This window comes from Pollachius pollachius (genome assembly GCF_949987615.1).
Source record: "Pollachius pollachius genome assembly, chromosome: 2".
NCBI classification, from domain to species: Eukaryota; Metazoa; Chordata; class Actinopteri; order Gadiformes; family Gadidae; genus Pollachius; species Pollachius pollachius.
Window position 1 is genome coordinate 1,098,832 of NC_136935.1, and position 19,716 is coordinate 1,118,547.

Genomic DNA, 19,716 nt, shown 5'->3' on the forward strand with positions numbered 1-19,716 from the left:
TATGATCGTCACATCAATGCATCCCGAATTATTCCCAACAGATGGAGTAACAGAGAGAGACAGATCTGGGCATGCCATCCCACTGTCCTACTGGTGCATTGTGGTCGTTCTTATGACGTGTGTGTGTGTGTGTGTGTGTCTCCCCAGACCTTTGCCGTGTGTGAGCGTCTGTGTGACTGGGGGGAGACCCTGTGCGCCGCCTGCCCGGACCCCGGCACGCTGGTCACGGCGGGCAGCAGCGCGGTGGTGTGTGTGTGGGACCTGGGGCTCGCCAAGGATAAGCTCACACACATCAGGCTGCGGCAGGTGAGGCTCGCTCCGTACACGTTTGGACCAGTGTGTGTGTGTGTGTGTGTCTGTGTCTGTCTGTGTGTGTGTGTGTGTGTGTGTGTGTGTGTGTGTGTGTCCGGACAATTTAATCTACATGAGGTTTTGAAAGGTACGGTGTGTGTGTGTGTGTTTGTGTGTGTGTGTGTACAAACTCACATGATGCCTCAGCAAATACTTTTTAGCTGTGTGTGTGTGTGTGTGTGTGTGTGCGTGGACAAACTCTCTCACAAGAAGCCTCGCGTGTGTGTGTGTGTGTGGTGTGTGTGTGTGCGCGCCCGCCCGCGTGTGTTTCTGCCTGGTCCTCACGGCTCCGTGTGTCCCCCCTGGCCCCCCCTCCAGCCGTTGTACGGCCACACGGACGCCGTCACCTGCCTGGCGGTGTCGCGCGCCCACGGCGTGATCGTCAGCGGGTCCCGGGACCGCACCGCCATCCTGTGGGACCTGGCCGAGCTGGGCTACGTGGCCCAGCTGGCCGGCCACGCCGCCGGGGTCACAGCGCTCGCCATCAACGACCTCACCGTGAGCCCCGCCCCCTCCCTCGCTCGCTCTGTCAGAGTCATGCTCTCTCTACCGCTCGCTCCCTCTGTCAGAGTCATGCTCTCTCTACCGCTCGCTCCCTCTGTCAGAGTCATGCTCTCTCTACCGCTCGCTCCCTCTGTCAGAGTCATGCTCTCTCTACCGCTCGCTCCGTCTGTCAGAGTCATGCTCTCTCTACCGCTCGCTCCCTCTGTCAGTCATGCTCTCTCTACCGCTCGCTCCCTCTGTCAGTCATGCTCTCTCTACCGCTCGCTCCTCCGCTCTGTCAGAGTTATGCTCTCTCTACCACTCGCTCTCTCTCTCAGACTCATGCTCTCTCTACCACTCGCTCCCTCTATCAGACTCTTTCTCTCTCTACCGCTCGCTCACTCCCTCTGTCAGAGTCATGCTCTCTCTACCGCTCGTCTTCCACTCCTCCGTCTTCACTTCTCACTCACTCTTCTCTCTCTTGTCGTCTCCTTTACTGTCTCTCTCTGTTATTTGTACGCTCTCTCTTTCTCTCACTCTTCCTTCCCTCCCTCTCTCTCTGTCTCTCTCACCGCCCCCCGTCGTCTTCCCTCTCTGTGTTCCGTCACACTCCTTCTCTGGTTCCTGACGGCGACGGCGATAAACGTAAATAAAACATTGAATCGTTTCCGGGGCTTCAAGGTGTCGTGTGACTGTGTGTATTAGTGGGTGTGTATGAACCAATGCGTGTCCTAATGCGTTGGTCCGTTCCCTCCCGCCCGTGTCCCCCCCCAGGGGGAGATAGCCTCCTGCTCCGGGACCGAGCTCTACCTGTGGACCATGAAGGGTCAGCTGCTGTCCCACGTGGACACGTCCTGCCGCCCCCTGGGGGAAATCCTGTGTGTGGGCTTCACGCAGACACAGGAGTGGGACGCCCGGAACGCCCTCGTCACCGGCAGCGCCGACGGCGTTGTGCGGGTGCGTCTGTGTGTGTGTGTGTGTGTGTGTGCGCCTGTATGTGTGTGTGCCTGCGTGTGTGTGTGTGTGTGTGTGTGTGCGTGTGCGTCTGTCTGCTGCAGTTGTTTGTGTGTGTGTGTCTGCGTGAGTGCATGTGTGTGTGTGTGTGTGCGTGCGTGTGTGTGTGCTCGTTTGTCTTAGGAGGAGGTTGTTAAAGTTTGTCCTGGATCCTGTTTTGCTGAACGAATCCATTTTCCCTCCGAGCAGATCGTTGCTGCCGTGTTCGAACGCTGACCTCATTATATCTGTATTAGTCTTCAGGTCCCCGTTTGAATGTCCACCAAGATATAAATAGCAGCGTATGGATCGTGGAGATACGAATGTTGGCACTCATGCCGTGTGTGTGTGTGTGTGTGTGTGTGTGTGTGTGTGTGTGTGTGTGCGCACCTGCTTGCAACACCACTGTTTATATCATAAAATAAGTATGCAACTATGCCTCAAACACAGAATGCAAGAATGACAAATGGGGCTATTGTCTATATTATTATTGAGATGTATTGTGTGTGTGTGTGTGTGTGTGTCTGTGTGTGGGTTAGTGTGCGCGTACGTGTGTGTGTGTGGGCTCACATGGCCACGTGTGTGTGTGTGATCATGGTGTTGTGTTATACCTTCATTTCCCTGCCTGCTGTTGTGCGTCCCTCATCCAGATGTGGAGGACGGAATACACCAGAACACCGTCCCCGGGTGGAGCTGGGGCGTGCCCCGGGTCAGACGCCCACCCTCCACAGACGGATGGAGCCGGTAACACCCACCCCGCACACACAGCCCGCACGGACACACACGCACAGACACGCACGCACGCACAACACACACACATACACACACAGCCCGCACGGACACACACGCACGCACACACACATACACACACACGCACGCACACCACACACACATACACGCACGCACGCACGCACGCACACCACACACACACACACGTACGCACGCACACCACACACACATACGCACACACCACACACACATACAGACATTCACACACACACAGCATACACCAAGCACATACACGACACACACACACACACACACACACACAGCATACACGTGTTTCCTTTATTGTTTTTGTAGTTAGCATAGTTAGTGCATTCATACTAGATGGAAAGCAGTTTTTTTTATGTGGAATCCAGAATCCCTCACCGTGTCATTGCGTTTATTTAGAGGCGCAAAGTATAACAACGCAGGAGGTTTGTTCTTTGGCTGTCTGACGACTTTTTGCTGTTGTTGTTGTTGTGGCGGTGCTAGATGGATCTTTTTAATGCTTGCAACATCCCTCGCTAGCATTAGGGCTAGCAGGAATTATGCTGTTATAAAGTTATTAAACATAGAGGCAGTAAACACTGATGAGTAATTCTGCTGACGTGTGTGTGTTTGCGAGTGTGCACTTGTGTGTGTGTGTGTGTGTTTGTGAGTGTGTACTTTTGTGTATGTGTGTGTGTGTGTGTGTGTGTGTGTGTGTGTGTGTGTGTGTGTGTGTGTGTGTGTGTGTGAGTGTGCGTGTGTGTGTGTGTAATTTAGAAAGCAATAATACCCAGATCCAATTTGGCATACATTGGTTCCAGCTCCACGTCACCTCACCAGAGTATTACACTTGGCAAATTACATTGGGACGCGTGGTTTGCGCAAAACCACCACCCGTATATTGGAAGGATTTTTCTCTCTTAAACTGGCGGGCTGACCAACTGATAAACACGTTTAATTGGCATAATTGTGGAGCGTTTCCGGGGGGGGGGGGGGGGGGCTTTTGCCTCTGTAACGGGCGAGGGGTCACGTCTGACGGTGGGAGACTTGAAATGCTAATCTGTGACAGAAGTGGATGTGTGTGTTGGTGTGTGTTTGTGTCTGAGGTTTTTTGTCTGTGTGTGTATGTGTTTGTGTGTCTTTCTCTGTGCGTGTGTGTGTGTGTGTGTGTTTCTCTGTGGGCGTGTGTGTGTGTTTCTCTGCATGCGTGTGTGTGTGTGTGTGTGTGTGTTTCTGTGTGTGTGTGTTTCACTGTGTGTGTGTGTGTGTTTCTCTGTGTGTGCGTGCGTGTGTGTGTGCGTGTGTGTGTGTGTGTGTGTGTTTCTGTGTGTGTGTGTTTCTCTATGTGTGTGTCCCTAATTGCCTGCTCTCTGCCGTTGGTCCCCAGTGTGTTGTCCTGTCCGGGGCAGCGGCTGGAGCAGACAGCTGGTTCTGTGTCGGGAGCTCAACCGCAGTCAGACCGCGACGAGGCGCCGGAACAAACCCAGCCCGGCCATCACCGCCCTGGCCATGTCCAGGTACACACACCCTCACCGTACACACACCCTCACGGTACACACACCCTCACCGTACACACACCCTCACGGTACACACACCCTCACCGTACACACACCCTCACGGTACACACACCCTTACCGTACACACGCCCTCCCCCTCTCTTGGCGCTGGGTTAGGTCTCTGACGGGATGGGGGTATAACATAACTAGAGGGGGGGGGAACATCAAGATGGATTCATCAAGCCGAGGCAAAGACTGACCTCGTTGTGATCCATGTTATTTTACTGTTTTATTTGATAATAATAATAATAATAGTCGTTCACGTATATTTTATATAAAGATATATATATATTGCTAATATTCCATTCATTTACCATTCATGTTATCATGTTTGCATTGCATTTTTACTTTTGCTCCTGGATTTCTCCGGGAATGGAAAAGTAGTATCTTTTTTTTATTAATTTTCCGATTTTCCTGTGAATCATAGAGACTTAAATAATTGAGTTTGAACTGTTATTTAAAATGTTTTGAAAGACTGTTGTGATTATGACGATGATGACGGTTGTCATGGTGATCATTGTGGCGGTCCTAACGAACGTGCTGCAGGAGCCACGCTACGCTGTTGGTGGGGGATGCGTGGGGGAGGGTCTTCACCTGGATCTGCTCCTGAGAGGAGGAGGGGGCTCCGGTCTGTCCGCCTTTATCGACCCCCATCTCTCAACGCGCCGGGCGGGAGGAGAGACCTCCCCGCTCATCATCACCACATCAGTGGTCTCAGCACCTCAGGATTGTGTGTGTGTATGTGTGTTCTTTGTGTGTGTGTGTGTGTGCTTGCGTGTGTGTTTCGTGTGCGTGTTTCTGTGTTTTGTGTGTGTGTGTCGTCCAATGAGGGCTTTTATTTTATTATATCGTTTTATATTGGATGCATTTAAATGTGAATCCCTGAAATGATGCTGTGCAATCAGGGCTTTCAAGCAGAGGATATTATGTAATATTAAGCACAGTATATTTTCTATGTACAGATAACAAGAACAATACAGAATATCTGTAGTGTCTTATATTTTAATCCTTAAATGAAAAGTGTATCACATAAGTATTGTGCTCAAGGTGATCTTTAATTCTGTTTATATATTTGTAAATAATGCATTTTAACAAATTGTAATAAATCTTGATTGAACTTGACTTAATCTGCTTTAGTGACTCAAGTGTTACAGATTTTTCAACAATTAAATCTTTTTACCTAAATCTGGGTTCTCCTGAACAAGGTTTGATGAATCTAACTGAAGCTAAAATAGTACATTGAAACCCTCTCCTATGATAACACATGACCCATATTCAGACAGCTGGCTAGCATATGACGCTAACTCACTGCGTACTTCTACACAAGAACTCTGTTTTTAACACAGACTTAGCATAGCTAGCATAACCTATGATACATTGTCGTCACAGTTTCGTCTCATGACCTCCCCATTCATTATGTTTTTCCTATATACCTCTCCTCTCTAAGTTCCTGTACCACAGAACACTTAACTGATCGTACTGCTCTCAGAATCAGACTTGTACATCACAACCTCACATCGCACTGCCTGCCTTTTGCTAATTATTGTTTTGGTGGTAAGGTTTTTTTTGGCATTGTTTGGTAATTGATCATGAAATGAGTTGTCATTATGAGAAGACAAGACAGGAAGGAAGGAGTGTCGCCAAACAACAAATCCCATGATGCATTCTGATGGGACTACGAATAACCTAGTAATTGCTGATCCCGGGGCTGCATTATCTTATTTTTCATCTTGTAAAATCCTGACCGTTCCTAAAGGCCTCCGTGTCTTGGCGTATCATGGCGTGATGGTTCTAGCTTGTAGTTGTCATCGCATGTGACTCACATTTGGCACAACAGATTCAGGAGATGTCGGGGGAGATGTTTATGCCCTCCAGCTCTTGTTCCCCGCAACATGTTTTTCATTTTAGTCCTGGGAGGTCATTTGGAGTAAATCGACTTCTCACGAAATGTGCCTGAAACTACTTGTTGGTCTTTGCTGTTGATATTTCACAAACATGTCTTTAACAAGACGCCCCCCCCGTTTTCTGGGTGGTTTTTCTGACCACACAAAACAATCCAAACCCCTCGGAAACTAAATCAAACATGATCCCCTAATCACCGCCGTTGCCGCGGTAACACATTCTTGTGGCCTTTGTGATGACAAGCATCCACTTCCTTCCTTTTTTTTCTTCTTGCTTATCTTGTTAACTGCTTTATCGAATGAACTCCAAACACTCATCTGTGCATCAGTATGAGTAAATACGAGGCGGGATAGTTTGGTACTAAGTCATCTGACGCCCCCCTCTCTCTCTCTCTCTCTTTATGTGCATCATTGCTCGCTCTCTCATGAAGGCAGAGGTCCCTCTCTTTAACCTCTGTGTGTGCGGCTAATTGTGCTAAGTGGAGTGGCTTAATAGACTGGAAAATGGTGCTCATAATTTTCCCGGAGAGCGAGCTGTGACCTTCTCTAAAGACAACGGCCGTCTCCATTCTCTCCACATGGCCGCTCTTTACGATATGAAATGTCAAGCCGTCGGGGCTGCTCAGAATAATTAAATCAAATAAATTATTGCACCTAGGCAGAACCATCTTGTAGCCTAACCCAATTATAATACACTGTAAAGCTAATTATTAAGCACAATTAAAATTAGTCTAATTTGAGTAAATGCAGTCATTAGCGGGTTCATCCTAGTCAGTGAGTTTGAATTGTGTGTGTGTGTGTGTGTGGGTAATGATAGCATCTCTCTGTCTCCCCCCCCCCCTCTTTCTCTCTCTCTCCCCTCTCTTTATTTCTCTCTATCCTCCCACCGCCATAAGGAGTGTGCAATGGACAAACATCATTCTCCTCTCCTCTCCGCACACCTTTCAACTTCATTCCATTTTTCACAAACTGACCTTCACAGAACGGCTTCGACCCCTGACCTTTGGCGGGCGGCTGAGAGGTACGAGCCCGCCTGCAGAATTCTAATTCTCCTGAAGCGTCGTCTCTCCACTGCCGTGTTGTTGACACATCTTTTCCCTGCATGCAGTTCACTTTGCAAAGGGATAACAATAGTTTGTTTTGCTCATGTAGATATATATATATATATATATCATATATGTATATAACCAATAATATTTCTTTATTCGCTTTAGTGTTAAAGTTATGTACATCATTCAAGAGCTTTCAAAATAAAAATAAAAAAGCCTTTCAGAAGGACGGTTGGCTGGGACAGGGGCGATGAGTCTGGCATCTTCCCTGGCTCTGTGCTGCCACGTTCTACTGGAACTAATCAAGCATTCCCCAACACCAAAACATCTGGCTCGCAGGCTGGAGAGACGACAACTAGTACCCCCCCAAAACAATGGACTTATAAAACCAACTCAAACTGCAGCGAATGAAGGACGGCCGCAGAACACCACAGCTCTGGCCAGTTAGAGCTTCAGCCAACCAAGGTTGCAGTGCTTTCAGAAGGAAGGGAAAGAGGACAGAAATGAAAGACATATATAAAGAAAGGGAGGGAGGCGTGAGGAAGAGAGGGAGGGAGGGAGGGAGGTAGGAGGGAGAGAGGAGAGGGAGGGAGGGAAGTGAGGAAGACAGGAAGCATGTAAAGAAAGAAAGAATGAAGGAAGGAAAGCCAAATGCTGTATTATTTCATAAATAGTCTTTTGAATGTCAGCAGATTCCGTGGTGTAGATCTATCTAGGACCAGTGGCCTCACCAGGAGAACCACAAACACCAGACTCCTATCTCCACCCTTCATGATGAGGAGGACGACACAGGAACATGTGATTACAGCTGCTTCTCCTGGAAGAGGATCTGAGCATACACAGTGTCTGTGTTGGTGTCCATGGTGGTGATGATGGTGGTGCTGGTGGGGGTGGTGGTGGGGGTGGGGGTCTCGGCCGGGCCTGTTGGGGTGGAGACGGGGGGCTCAGGGCGCGGTCTGACCAGCTCCAACTCTGCGTACGTCAGACTGTCCTCCTGGTAGTCTCTCTGCTGGAGAGAGAGGGGGGGAGGGGACATAGAGAGATATAGAGAGAGGAGGGAGGGGAGACAGAGAGAGAGAGACAGAAAGAGAGAGGGAGGGAGAGAGAGGGAGAGAGAGATGGAGAGAGAGGGAGAGAGAAAGATAGAGAGTGCGAGAAAGAGAGAGAAAGAGAGATATATTAAAAGAGAGATAGGAGAGAGAAGTGGGAGAGAGGGAGAAGGAGAGAGAGAAAAAGGAAAAAGAGAGGTATATTAAAAGAGAGATAGGAGAGAGGAGTGGGAGAGAGGGAAAAGGAGAGAGAGAGAACCAGAGAGCCAGAGAAAGGAGGGAGAGGGAGACAGACAGAAACAGAGAGAGCCGGAGAGTGGGAGGGAGAAGGGAAAGCCACGGTGATAAGAAGAGACGGGGGAGAAATGTTCAACATCAGAACGTAAACATTTATTCTGTCCCTGTGGAAAGAATGTTCATAATGATAGTCTTGTTTTCAGACCTTTCTGTTTTACCACTGCTGCCTTCAATATAACAGGGGTGTTACTTCATTATGTTCCAGTACTTGCAGAGAAAGAGTTCTTTGAGAAGAAGCGCGTGTCCACCGGGTTACAATTAAACAGAGAACCAACATGCATGTGGTGGGAGAAGAGAATTCTAACCACATACAATCAGAGCACTTGAATTATAAGACAATGAGAGGGTACTTCAACACAACTCCTTGTGTGACAAATTCATCACATTGAGTTCCCCAATGTTACATAAAACTAAATTGTTCACATAAGAAACATCATATCATACATTTATAGCCCAGAGATTGAATCCTGAATCTACGTTATTTAAAGTGTGTAACTTAGTGAGCAGTCACTGCAGTCACTATGCAGGCACTGTTTTGAAGAGAGGTTTATGATTGGCTGATGGTGTGGGTGAAAGAAGTCTTACAGGATTGGATCTCCTGGTTTGGTTCTTTAGTCTTCTGGGCTTGCGAGGCCTCTGTTGAGCCAAAGGAACTGGAACACACAAAACCCACGTCAACATACAAACAGCCCCCTTCAGAGGACGACTGTGGCGGATTGAACCGCTCAACCGTCACCTGCTTGCGTTGAATAGAATATGCAATAATATATAAGGTTACGCGTCAATGCACTTCATTCCACTTTCTGGAGCCTGTGTTGACTTTAATTCTCTCAATGCACGGTCAGTTGTTCTGCTGTATTATTCTAACAGTTTCTCTCCCATTCAAACATTCCAGCAGCTCACCGCCAATCTGGACTTTTCCATAACTATACTGTCTGGGTGGAGGACTACAATTACATTAGGCAGGGGATATTGCATGTCATTCCATTCCTCCTATGGACAACTTGAGTCGACGTTCAGTTGTTTCCCTTGGACGAGCAGCGCGGAATATAAAACCACTGTATTTCTTTTAGCCTTATTGACAGGTACATTGACCTCTCGGGCCATAAGCTCGGATACCCGATCCCTGCTTCTCCTCCAGCCGTCATCAATCAGACGAGCGGCGGCCACCGCTATCGGAATAAAGATGAAACCAGCGTCGGACGTTAAAGTGCATTTGACCCTTTTACCTTTGGGCAGCATGTGTGGCAGGGTCAGTGGTGGGTCCTCTGCCTTGGGAGGCATCTGTCCTGCGGCTGCTTTGGGCCGTGCCCGGCTGCTGGGTGGACGTATCGCCTCCTTCCTCTGGGCTCTGGGAGAGGAGCTGGAGGAGCAAGTGGAGTCGGTCACCGTCTCTCCGGAGCTGAGGAGACAGAGGAGGGCGGCCGTCAGCGCGGGGGACGGAGCGCAGCAGCCCGGGTTTGAGTTGAAGCTTCAGGTGGAACACGTGGATGGACTGTGGGGGCCACTCACCTGCTCTCTGGACACTTGACCAGTAGGTAGCTGGCTGTAGGGGGAGAGGAGAGGGGGAAATCAACAACGGTCAGCATAAGGCACCTTTTATTAACAGCCTGACTTAAGTAAGTTGCTTTGGATAGAAGTGTCTGCTTAATCGCCACATCTGAACGCCTTTCCCTGTCCCCTTCAACCCAAGTGTCTGTCTTCAGCGTCCGTAAAACAAACCAAAAGGTCCCATCAAATATAATAGGTAACGCAGGGAGTGGGAGGGTCCAGTCAGCAGGAGAGGAGGAGAGGAGGAGAGGAGGAGAGGAGAAGAGGAGGAGAGGAGGAGGCGAGAAGGAGAGGAGGAGAGGGAGGAGAGGAGGAGAGGAGGAGGCGAGGAGGAGAGGAGGAGAGGAGGAGGCTAGGAGGAGAGGAGGAGGAGAGGGAGGAGAGGAGGAGAGGGGGGAGAGGAGGAGAGGAGGAGAGGAGGAGGCGAGGAGGAGAGGAGGAGAGGAGGAGGCAAGGAGGAGAGGAGGAGAGGAGGAGGCGAGGAGGAGAGGAGGAGAGGAGGAGGCGAGGAGGAGAGGAGGAGGCAAGGAGGAGAGGAGGAGGCAAGGAGGAGAGGAGGAGGCGAGGAGGAGAGGAGGAGGCAAGGAGGAGAGGAGGAGAGGAGGAGGAGAGGAGGAGAGGAGGAGAGGAGGGGCAGCCGTACCTTTGAGTCTATGCCTCCTTCTAAGGAGGTGCTGGCATCCCAGGACCAGCGTGAACAGGAAGATGGACAGCAGCCCCAGGCAGCAGATCAGCACGGCACACAGGTACAAATCTAAAGTACACACAAACACACACACACACACACACACACACACACACACACACACACTCAGGTCAGCTGCCACGCCACACTATGCAGTTCACCCTGAACACACAAACACACACAGCGGTCTAAAACGTGAGTGTGAAATGAAGCAGATGTGGGAGGGCGAGCCGGGGTCGTACCTGAGACCAGGCGTAGCACCCCTGCTCCGCTGCCCTCCTCCTGGGGGGGACGCACTGGGGAAGAACCATCCGGTCAGTGGTTACACGTTACAGTAAAGGGCTGACTATGGTCCCACGTTCACGCAACGCTGACGCTTCAACGCAGTCCCGAACCTTTATGGTTCTACGTCGGGTTTTAGTAAGCGGACCAATCACAGCCCTCGCTGCTGCGTCGCCTCGACGGAAGGGTACAGTTTTCGGGAGGCGCACGTCCGGCCCTTGCGGTGGACGCAAGGAGGGTCCGCAAGGACATAAGGGGTCCGTGGCGTTGCGTGAACGTGGGGCCATAATCAGCCCTCATTAGGTCATGCAGTGATAGGCATTAACAAACAGTTGATTAACAGTGATTAACAGTGATTAACAGTGTCCAGTAATCACGTTCTAATGGTGTTTATGTTGACTGATTGTGCTCATGTAATTTATACATTATTTAATAGGTTAGGCCTAACCCTCACCCTAACCTACCAACCCTAACCACCATACAAAGGCTACATAATAATGCTTATATCTGCGTTAACTTATGTTAACTAATTGACCCTTGTTGTAAAGTGTTACAGATTAAATGTATAACAGCATGTCAGGGACAGAAGAACAGCATCCAAGTGAAGGTTTATTTTTGTAAATGAGTGATTTATGGCAAAAACAAACATAAACTAACCACCCCATAGGTAAACACGAATACCATGAATTCCACAACTGTACACACACACACACACACACACACACACACACACACACACACACACACACACACACACACACACACAAACACACACATAGTCTTGTTTACACAAATCATTTTTGCATTGTCCAATTTCTGTTTGTTGTTAGAACATTAATAAAGCATATGATAAGCATGTAATCAGGTGAGGCCAGAGAGTGACTGATGACTCGGTTTTGAGTCAGGGGCATTTGGAGGTTGAGGAGACAGAACATAAAATCCTATACTTAACCCTTTGCCCCCCATAATGAGATTTTAATGCAGAAATGAAATATTAATTTATATTTAATATTAAAATTAGTGAGGATTTTCCACACATTCTCCCTGGCTCTACAGTTCATCCAGTATCTCTCCCTGGCTCTACAGTTCATCCAGTATCTCTCCCTGGCTCTACAGTTCATCCAGTATCTCTCCTTGGTTCTACAGTTCATCCAGTATCTCTCCCTGGCTCAACAGTTCATCCGGTATCTCTCCCTGGCTCTACAGTTCATCCGGTATCTCTCCCTGGCTCTGTGATTCCAACATGTTAATGCTTGTTTGATCTTCTCAGGTTACTGCTCTCAATCCCGTCAGACAGATGGATGGATACATTGTGCTTATCAAAGTTTGCTATACATAAGACCAGTGACAACAACAGATTTATGCAACAAATAAAAGCTAGCTAGATAAAATTTCCTCAGCTCCTCGCTTATCTTCCAAAACGTTCGGCAATAGGAACAGAAATGGACATGTTCTTCTTAAAGCCATGGCGAGGTACGGAAAGTCATGAAAACTAAAGATAGAGGGCAGTTTCTTTGAGGTCTCCACAGTCCGTCTTTGTTGGAAGAATTCATATACCAGAGCTAGCGGACTGCGCTGCGGTCCACTAATAAGGAAAAATGAGCAAAGGATGGCTCATCCATTAGGAGGCGTGATCGGCTTTCGAGTTCATGCATCGGGGATCAGCCTGTATCCACGGAAACTAGAGGGGCCGTCCACAGCAAAGACTGTGTTGCCCTCGTTCGGGGAACTCCAGACAGGAGGGGCTCGATGGCCGACAGTTTTAGCTTTGTTTCGTAGTGTGTTCTGGCCACACAGTCTTGTGTTTCTGCATCTGTGGTCCATGCATGTCGGGGATGCCTGAGGTTGTGGGGCTTCCAGAGTGAGGCATTGCCTTGTATTTGCCAGACAAGGCGATTTTTTAAAGTGTGGTTGCAAGGCAAACACTGTTGTTTTATGATTGTATTTGTATTATTCTGCCTGATTTGTGGAATATATCTCCCACAGTTTTATCGTTGGGTTATTGTCCCGGTATGTGTGCCTGTAGGCCTATTTTGCTTTTCCAAATGCCTTACGGTTTCTGAGTAATTAACGAGAATATACGTTTTGCCGAGAAAACTAAAATTAGTTAACTTTCAATGGAAAGATTACATGGCTCAGAGGTCACAGTATTTGCCATACACATAAAGGCAGGTGTTATTTTAGTCACAGGGGGCACTATGAAAGTCACACAGCCAAATTTGACAAACCATTTAGAAATTTGGTATCCAAGCCTCATTTGGCTTGCTGAAAACATTTGCATCTTGAATGAATGAGGTCAGTCCAGATCGATTTTTCTCTACCCTGATGGTTTGGTCATATCAAACTTTAATACCATCCCTAAAACCAAACTTTAAACCCTAACCCCGAAACAAAACCTGAAATACCCAACCTAACCCTAATACCAAACACTTAAACCAAACCCTAATACCTAGCCCTTTATATTTCGACATATATTAGACTATTCTATATTTAGATGTTTTTAGACATCTATATTTGTTCCCATGCAAAGTTAAATGACCTTTTCTTACAGATACCAAGGTTCATACCAAGGTATTTAATATATAGGAAATATATGACGACGCCTACTAAACATATGTTTAGTGTTTGACTCCAAGCACAAAGGTATTAAGTTGTATCTAAGTCAAACTGGATTATATACAACTTAAAATTAAGTGCACTTAACATGTAAGTAGATAAATAAATGAAGTAGATCTCATGGTAATCTGATACTTAGAAGAGAATTGAATTGGTCATGTGAAGACATCAGACACAACATATTAAAGTAGCTGATACTTTTATGAGTAGCTGACATTGGGAATTAAACTCAGGACCCTTGTTTGGGCAGTGGAACGGAAAACACCAGCACTACGCTATACAGGCAATACACAACATACTCCTCCCTCTCAACTCCTAATATTACCTCAAATAGCTTTTACTTTTCGTCCCTGTCACCAGGCCTGAAGCCAGGTCCTCATGCTCATGAGAGCTCCTCACATTCTTCCTGAGAACATTGCCACCTTTTCCTCTTCAGTGGCCAAAACATGTGTATTTGTATAACGGCTTTCCAGGGTCACCCGTCAACATGGATCTCCAAGCTTTACATTGTCGTTGTACATCATTCATCACAGCGGGTGTTTGATTCTAATGAATTGCATGAAACCAAATCCCAGTGCGGCTACAATTTCGAGTCAATCCTGAAGGTGGTTTAAAAGTAAAAACAGAATGCTGATGTAATGTGTTAGGGATTTTTTTTGAACGTCGCCAACTCAGCAGCACTGCACCTTTTTCCTTCACACACTCACACACAGACAGACAGACAGACACCCACACAGACAAACACACACGCTGACACACACACACACGCACACAGGGTGATATTGTTGAGTGTGGCTTGGCTGAGTGAGCTCATTGTTTTGCGATGGAAATGCCAGGAGATCTGGAACGGTCTGAAGCCCAGACCGGCACCATTTGTTGAAAAGGGTAGGGATGGGGGGGGGGGGAATACGTGGTAGACATTTCTATTAGTTTTGCCTGGCTGGGCGACTCCTCTATATTCACACTGCCAGATGACAAACGAAGCCGTGGCTCGGTTCCCCCGACGCGTAGAGCTGTTCTCTGGGAGTTTCCAAACAGAAGTGAAGCAACACCAGAGAGCTCGGCTTTCCCCTCGGCAGAAGCCATGCCGAACGACTGGCCCGGCCAGTCGTTCGGCATGGCTTCTGCCGAGGGGAAAGCCGATAAAACCTGCGTCCATCCTTCAAAGGCTTTTTATATGCGCTTTATCTGGTGGTTATGTAACTGCTGGCACGGGCATCGCTGTCCAGGAGGAAACACAAGTGTGTCCTCCTGACCTCCTCGCTACAACCCCACCCTGCGTTCACTCACTCGCTCAACCCCCCCCACTGGGACGGCAGCCAACCACCGACTGTCCTCCCCTGGGCGACCGTCCAGGATACGTTTACGGGACAACAACGCGGCGCGACGCCGTCCGTACCTGCCAGGGTGGTGCTGCCGGTCCCGTTGGAGGCGGCCCTCCAGATGTTCCTGTGCCTCCGTATCTCCTGCACCCTGCAGCTGTACACCCCCCTGTCGCCCGCCGTCACGTTGAGGATGAGCAGCCGGAACACCCCCCCGGCCGGCTCCTCCTGCAGCAGGAACTTGGGCCGCGGGAACCCCCGGGAGTAGTTCCCGTACTGCTTCATCCTCTTGATGCCCATCCGCACGATCAGCACCTCGGAGGAGGAGGAGGAGGAGGAGGAGGAGGGAGGGGGCTGGGGGGAGGGGGGAGGAGGCGATGGGGATGAGGAGGCGGGAGGGACGGCGCCGGGGGGGGAGAAGAACCATCGCAGCACCAGGACGCCGCCGGTCCTCTTCCGCTGGGAGACCAGGCAGGACAGCGTGAGGTTGTCGCTCTCCGTCACCACGGCGACCGGCCCGGGGGCCACCGTCACGTTGAGCGCGTCGCACACCTCTGCCGGGGCAAACGCGCACAGACACTCGTGACGAGGGGTACGTGTTTTTGTGTACATGCACATGTACCCACACACACACACACACACACATACACAAAGAAGCACATTGACTGACGCACACGCCGAGACGCGTGGATATAGTTCACACTCGCACACCAACACACACACTGAGCCACGCACACACACACACACACACAAACACAGACACACACACTGACCCACACACACACACACACACAAACACACAGACACACACATGTACACATACAGACAAAACATGACTAATGGATCTATCTATACAGTAGGAAGCGAGAGCTTAAACCAAACAATTTTTTTTCTTTTTAAAGCAATAAATTGCATTATGGTTGTGTGCCCTTTATTGAAAATGCTTTGTCTGCAAAGAGTTTATTTTTTCAAGATGCTTGATATCTTGCCAGTCATGGCTTCACATACACTCAAAATGAATACATCGATTTATATATATTTCTGGGTGATCCTCATCGAATGCTGTCTTTTATACTATTTGTGATTCCTCTGAGGATAGATTGTTTTACCACAAAAAAGAAAAGAAGAAAGGAGGACTAGAGATTTTTTCAGGTCCCTTTGATGTGAAACCTTTTTGAGACCATGGCAAAAAAGAAACTAGAACAGACCCATCAATGGTGTGTGTGCGTGCGTGCGTGCGTGTGTGTGTGCGTGTGTGTGTGTGCGTGTGTGTGTGTGCGTGTGTGTGTGCGTGTGCGTGCGTCTGTGCGTGTGTACATGTTTGATACAGCATTTTGCAAGCTGGGTTCAATTGAAAGAGAGAGAGAGAGAAAGAGAGAGAGAGAGAGGGAGAGAGAGAGAGAGAGCGAGAGAGGGAGAGAGAGAAAGAGAGAGAGAGAGAGAGAGAGAGAGAGAGAGAGAGAGAGAGAGAGAGAGAGAGAGAGAGAGTGTGTCTGGCCACAACATGGGTGATTGTACTGGAAAATACACTCCACAGGTGGAAGACATTCATCTGTAGAAAGACATGCTCTTCAAGATGCACAAACACACAACTAACATAACACAGACCATCTGGCCTGTGGTGCCCATTAGTGGCTCTTTTTTTGGGGACTCCCTCGGGGACAGTCCTGTATAATTGAATGTGACAGACTGTACACTAGCGAAGACATGGGGAGGCAAAGGCAAGTAAACAATGCCTCCCAAATAGGCTGCGTGGAAAACAGATCAAGCCTGCAATTTAAAAATGTTACCATTTTGTATGCATTGTTGGCTCTTAATGCATACGCCATGTGCTTAAATTCCACTAAATCTTCACTTTTTAATGTTTCAAGGAGATTTTAAAGTTTATTTGAAACTTATACAAGTGTTTATGGCAAATGATCTTCAAAGTATTTGTGAAACAGTTCCCATAAATAATAACTGCACGAATAAGCATTATAGAGATGACCATAATATTCAGTTTAGATAAGGCTTTGTAATGGGTTCCCAGACTTTTACATCGTTACGTAGATCAAACTTGGCAAGTTATTTCAGTATTTCTTCCTAATCATAATAATGGTTATTTTATCTGGAGTTCATTTGTCAACTTATTTGTAACTTCTTTGTGCTTTTCTAGCCTACTTCTCTGTAGCCTTTACACATTAAATGAGTTGCGGGCGCCTCTTCTTTCTATCTGTGCAGAGGGTAAACTTACCTGTGAGAAGAGCCTTAGTCAGGACAAGGGCCACTAAAGAGAAGTACATTGTCCTCCGTCAGTGGATCCATAAACCCAGACGACTGTACATCACTTACACGATCAACCCTGGTCCAAACGCACACTGTGGCTACACACAGCCTACCAGCACAGTCAGCCGCTACTTTTCTCTGTTTCTCCTCTTTCTCCTCTTCCCTGTGTAATATGAAACAGTACAGTCTCTGTTCCCACTTAGGAACTCCCACTACTCTCTCCCCCCCCCCCCCCCCCCCCCCCCCCCCCCCCCCTCTCTCTCTCTCTCTCTCTCTCTCTCTCTCTCTCTATTCTGCAATATGTAGGAAATGTCATTTCCTGCGTTCCAGCGAGAAGTCCTGGAACATGGCCTAAACGCTGAAGCTAAACTGGTCCAGTCTGGTGGGTTTGTGTCGAGGCGCGCGTCCTCCTTGTAGAAGCTTTCATTCCCAGTATCAAAATATAGAATCACATCTGAAAACAAAGTACACACGTGTCGTTCTCCTGGTAATCCTCCTCTGCGTGGCTCTCAAGAAAGAACCTACTGAGAATGATGCAAACGGGCTCAACCTATTAAGTATGACTGCAGCTCAGTGTGTACATTGCGTGTTAATGTATACACATATGCGGTGTGTGTGATTGTCGCATGTGCACAGACAATGTGCTCATGTTGTAGTTTAGTTGTAGGAACAATGGGGGGATGGGGGTGTGGGCCGGTGGGCACGTGTCAATGTGCACGAGCACGCACGGCGGCGTGTTGGACGGGACCTGGGTCTGTCGGACGGACAGAGTGGCCCGGCTCTGGGCTGTGGTCATCAGCCTGTCCCAGTGGTATGGAGCCTGGTGCTTTATTGGGTACGCTAAAGTGCTGAGGAAAGGGCTTCTGCTCGCGCTCAGAGCACTGCCAAAGCCAAATGGAATTACACAACACATCTGACCCTCTAGGTCGTACACAGGATTGTCTTCAGAAAAAAAAGAATACAGCTAAAAAGGAAAATAAACCACAGTGGATAAATCTGTGACTTCATATTTTCCCTTGCAGCAAAAAAAACCAAACAAAACCCAACAATATTTTTAAAAGACTGTAATTATACTTTATATTTATGCACAAGCTACAAATAAGAGTCTCTAAATTAGATAGGTTTTATCACAAAGTTTAATGGGATAATTCCTTAATTTCCTTCAGAAAGACACAAAAAACGTTTGAATTGGTTTGGAACCTGAACAGTCTCTTGTCTGCCATGCAGTGGTCAAAGCAGGCTACTGCTTCTGAGAAGGAAACAATTAAAGTGTGCTGTGAAACTTGGGAGTGTTGAAGTAATTCACAATGACAGTCGTGGGCTTTTGATCCGCACTTGAGAAGCAGAGGAAATTAAGAGAAAGCGCTGGAAATTTCATCAGATCTACCGGTGGACCTCTGAGGGGTCCTAGATTTTAATTTCATTTGGATTAGTTCTAACAGCAGGGCACACACGCGCTTGCACGTGCACGCAAACAAACACACACACGCACACCCACACACACTCAAGTCAGAGAATATATTTCACTGTATACAAACAGTAAAAACCTTATTCCAACTATTTTCACCCATCTTTGTTGTAAGATAAAGACGGACACACAAAGAACAATAATACAAAGTGACAAGAAAAGATTCATCTTTTAAAGTATTTTGTTTATTTTTAACCTTTATTTTTAAGGTGCACATACAGCATTTGCTGAAAAGGGGGGGCCTAATTGTTTTGCCTACAAACGTCAATCTACACTGTTCCACAGCACGGCCGAAGCTCCTCAGACGACTCCCACTTGAGAAACAGGCAATATCTTTGTGAAATGAAACCTTAAAACAGTCTTGATTAACTCCCTTCATAACCGTGTCATTTCGACTGAAGGAACAAATGGTTTCACAAGGTGTTCAGCACAACACCTGCATCTAAACATGACACAAGATCATGACCGTCGGCGACGATGGTGCACATGTTCCTACAGGAGCAGATCATTAAAGAACCAGGCAGGGTCTAGAAGCACTGTGCCCGTGTCTATCCTTCTGAGTGAACACTGCACATAGATTACATCCCATTTGTCCGCGGCGGTTTCATGACAGACTTGTTCTCGGTGGCGTTGACACACCGTGTTCGTATGTATGAGAGAAATGCTGAGTGTCTCAAGTGGAACACAAACACAAAAAAAAGAAAATGGAATGGTAAACATTTCTGTAACACAATTTATACACTTTAGCCATCCAAACTGTATAACAGCAGCAGTTCGATGGTTTACGGGACCTTTCGTTCAAAGTAAAAGAGAAACAATCAAAGAGTCCCTTTGCAACTACAGATGTCACATATAAAACCATATGACAAATCAAATATATATTCAAAATACATACTCGTATGTGTTTTACTTACTCTTAAATATTTTTGCATATATCTTTATATTTGTTCAGCCGTGGTAAAGGTGCTGTGTATACTACTCTATGTGAAAAATACTTTATGCATTATATATTTTAATAACTCTTTCACCTTTAAACAAAGTAAAACCCCCGTGTCTATTTCCTCCTCTCACCAGTCAGACACATCCATAAAGTCC

At 47.6% G+C, this 19,716-nt stretch overlaps 2 protein-coding genes across 2 annotated transcripts in view; one reads left to right on the forward strand and one right to left on the reverse strand.

The window, feature by feature from the left end:
* wdfy4 (WDFY family member 4) overlaps positions 1–5,223 on the forward strand; it is a 53,599-nt gene extending 48,376 nt beyond the window's left edge. The window contains exons 59-64 of the mRNA XM_079729579.1: positions 148–306; positions 670–849; positions 1,609–1,791; positions 2,478–2,571; positions 3,968–4,097; positions 4,683–5,223. Coding sequence (XP_079585705.1) covers positions 148–306; positions 670–849; positions 1,609–1,791; positions 2,478–2,571; positions 3,968–4,097; positions 4,683–4,746 — 810 coding nt within the window. The 3' untranslated portion in view covers positions 4,747–5,223. The remainder of the gene's footprint in view (positions 1–147; positions 307–669; positions 850–1,608; positions 1,792–2,477; positions 2,572–3,967; positions 4,098–4,682) is intronic.
* A 2,000-nt stretch (positions 5,224–7,223) lies between these two features.
* vstm4a (V-set and transmembrane domain containing 4a) lies at positions 7,224–17,286 on the reverse strand. The gene is made up of 8 exons (XM_079728761.1): positions 17,122–17,286; positions 14,966–15,442; positions 10,911–10,964; positions 10,627–10,737; positions 9,945–9,978; positions 9,662–9,834; positions 9,018–9,085; positions 7,224–8,095 (listed from the first exon to the last, which is right to left on the reverse strand). Exons 1-8 carry the CDS (start codon positions 17,168–17,170, stop codon positions 7,889–7,891), a joined length of 1,173 nt encoding a protein of 390 aa, XP_079584887.1. The 5' UTR covers positions 17,171–17,286; the 3' UTR covers positions 7,224–7,888.
* Between the last annotated feature and the right edge of the window lie 2,430 nt (positions 17,287–19,716).

Coding starts and splice junctions, on each gene's coding strand:
- vstm4a (XM_079728761.1), bottom strand. CDS start 17,170: ATGTACTTCTCTTTAGTGGCCCTTGTCCTGACTAAGGCTCTTCTCACA. Junction 10,738..10,910: donor GGTGCTACGCCTGGTCTCAG/GTACGACCCCGG, acceptor TGTGTACTTTAG/ATTTGTACCTGTGTGCCGTG. Junction 8,096..9,017: donor AAACCAGGAGATCCAATCCT/GTAAGACTTCTT, acceptor CTCTCTCTCCAG/CAGAGAGACTACCAGGAGGA.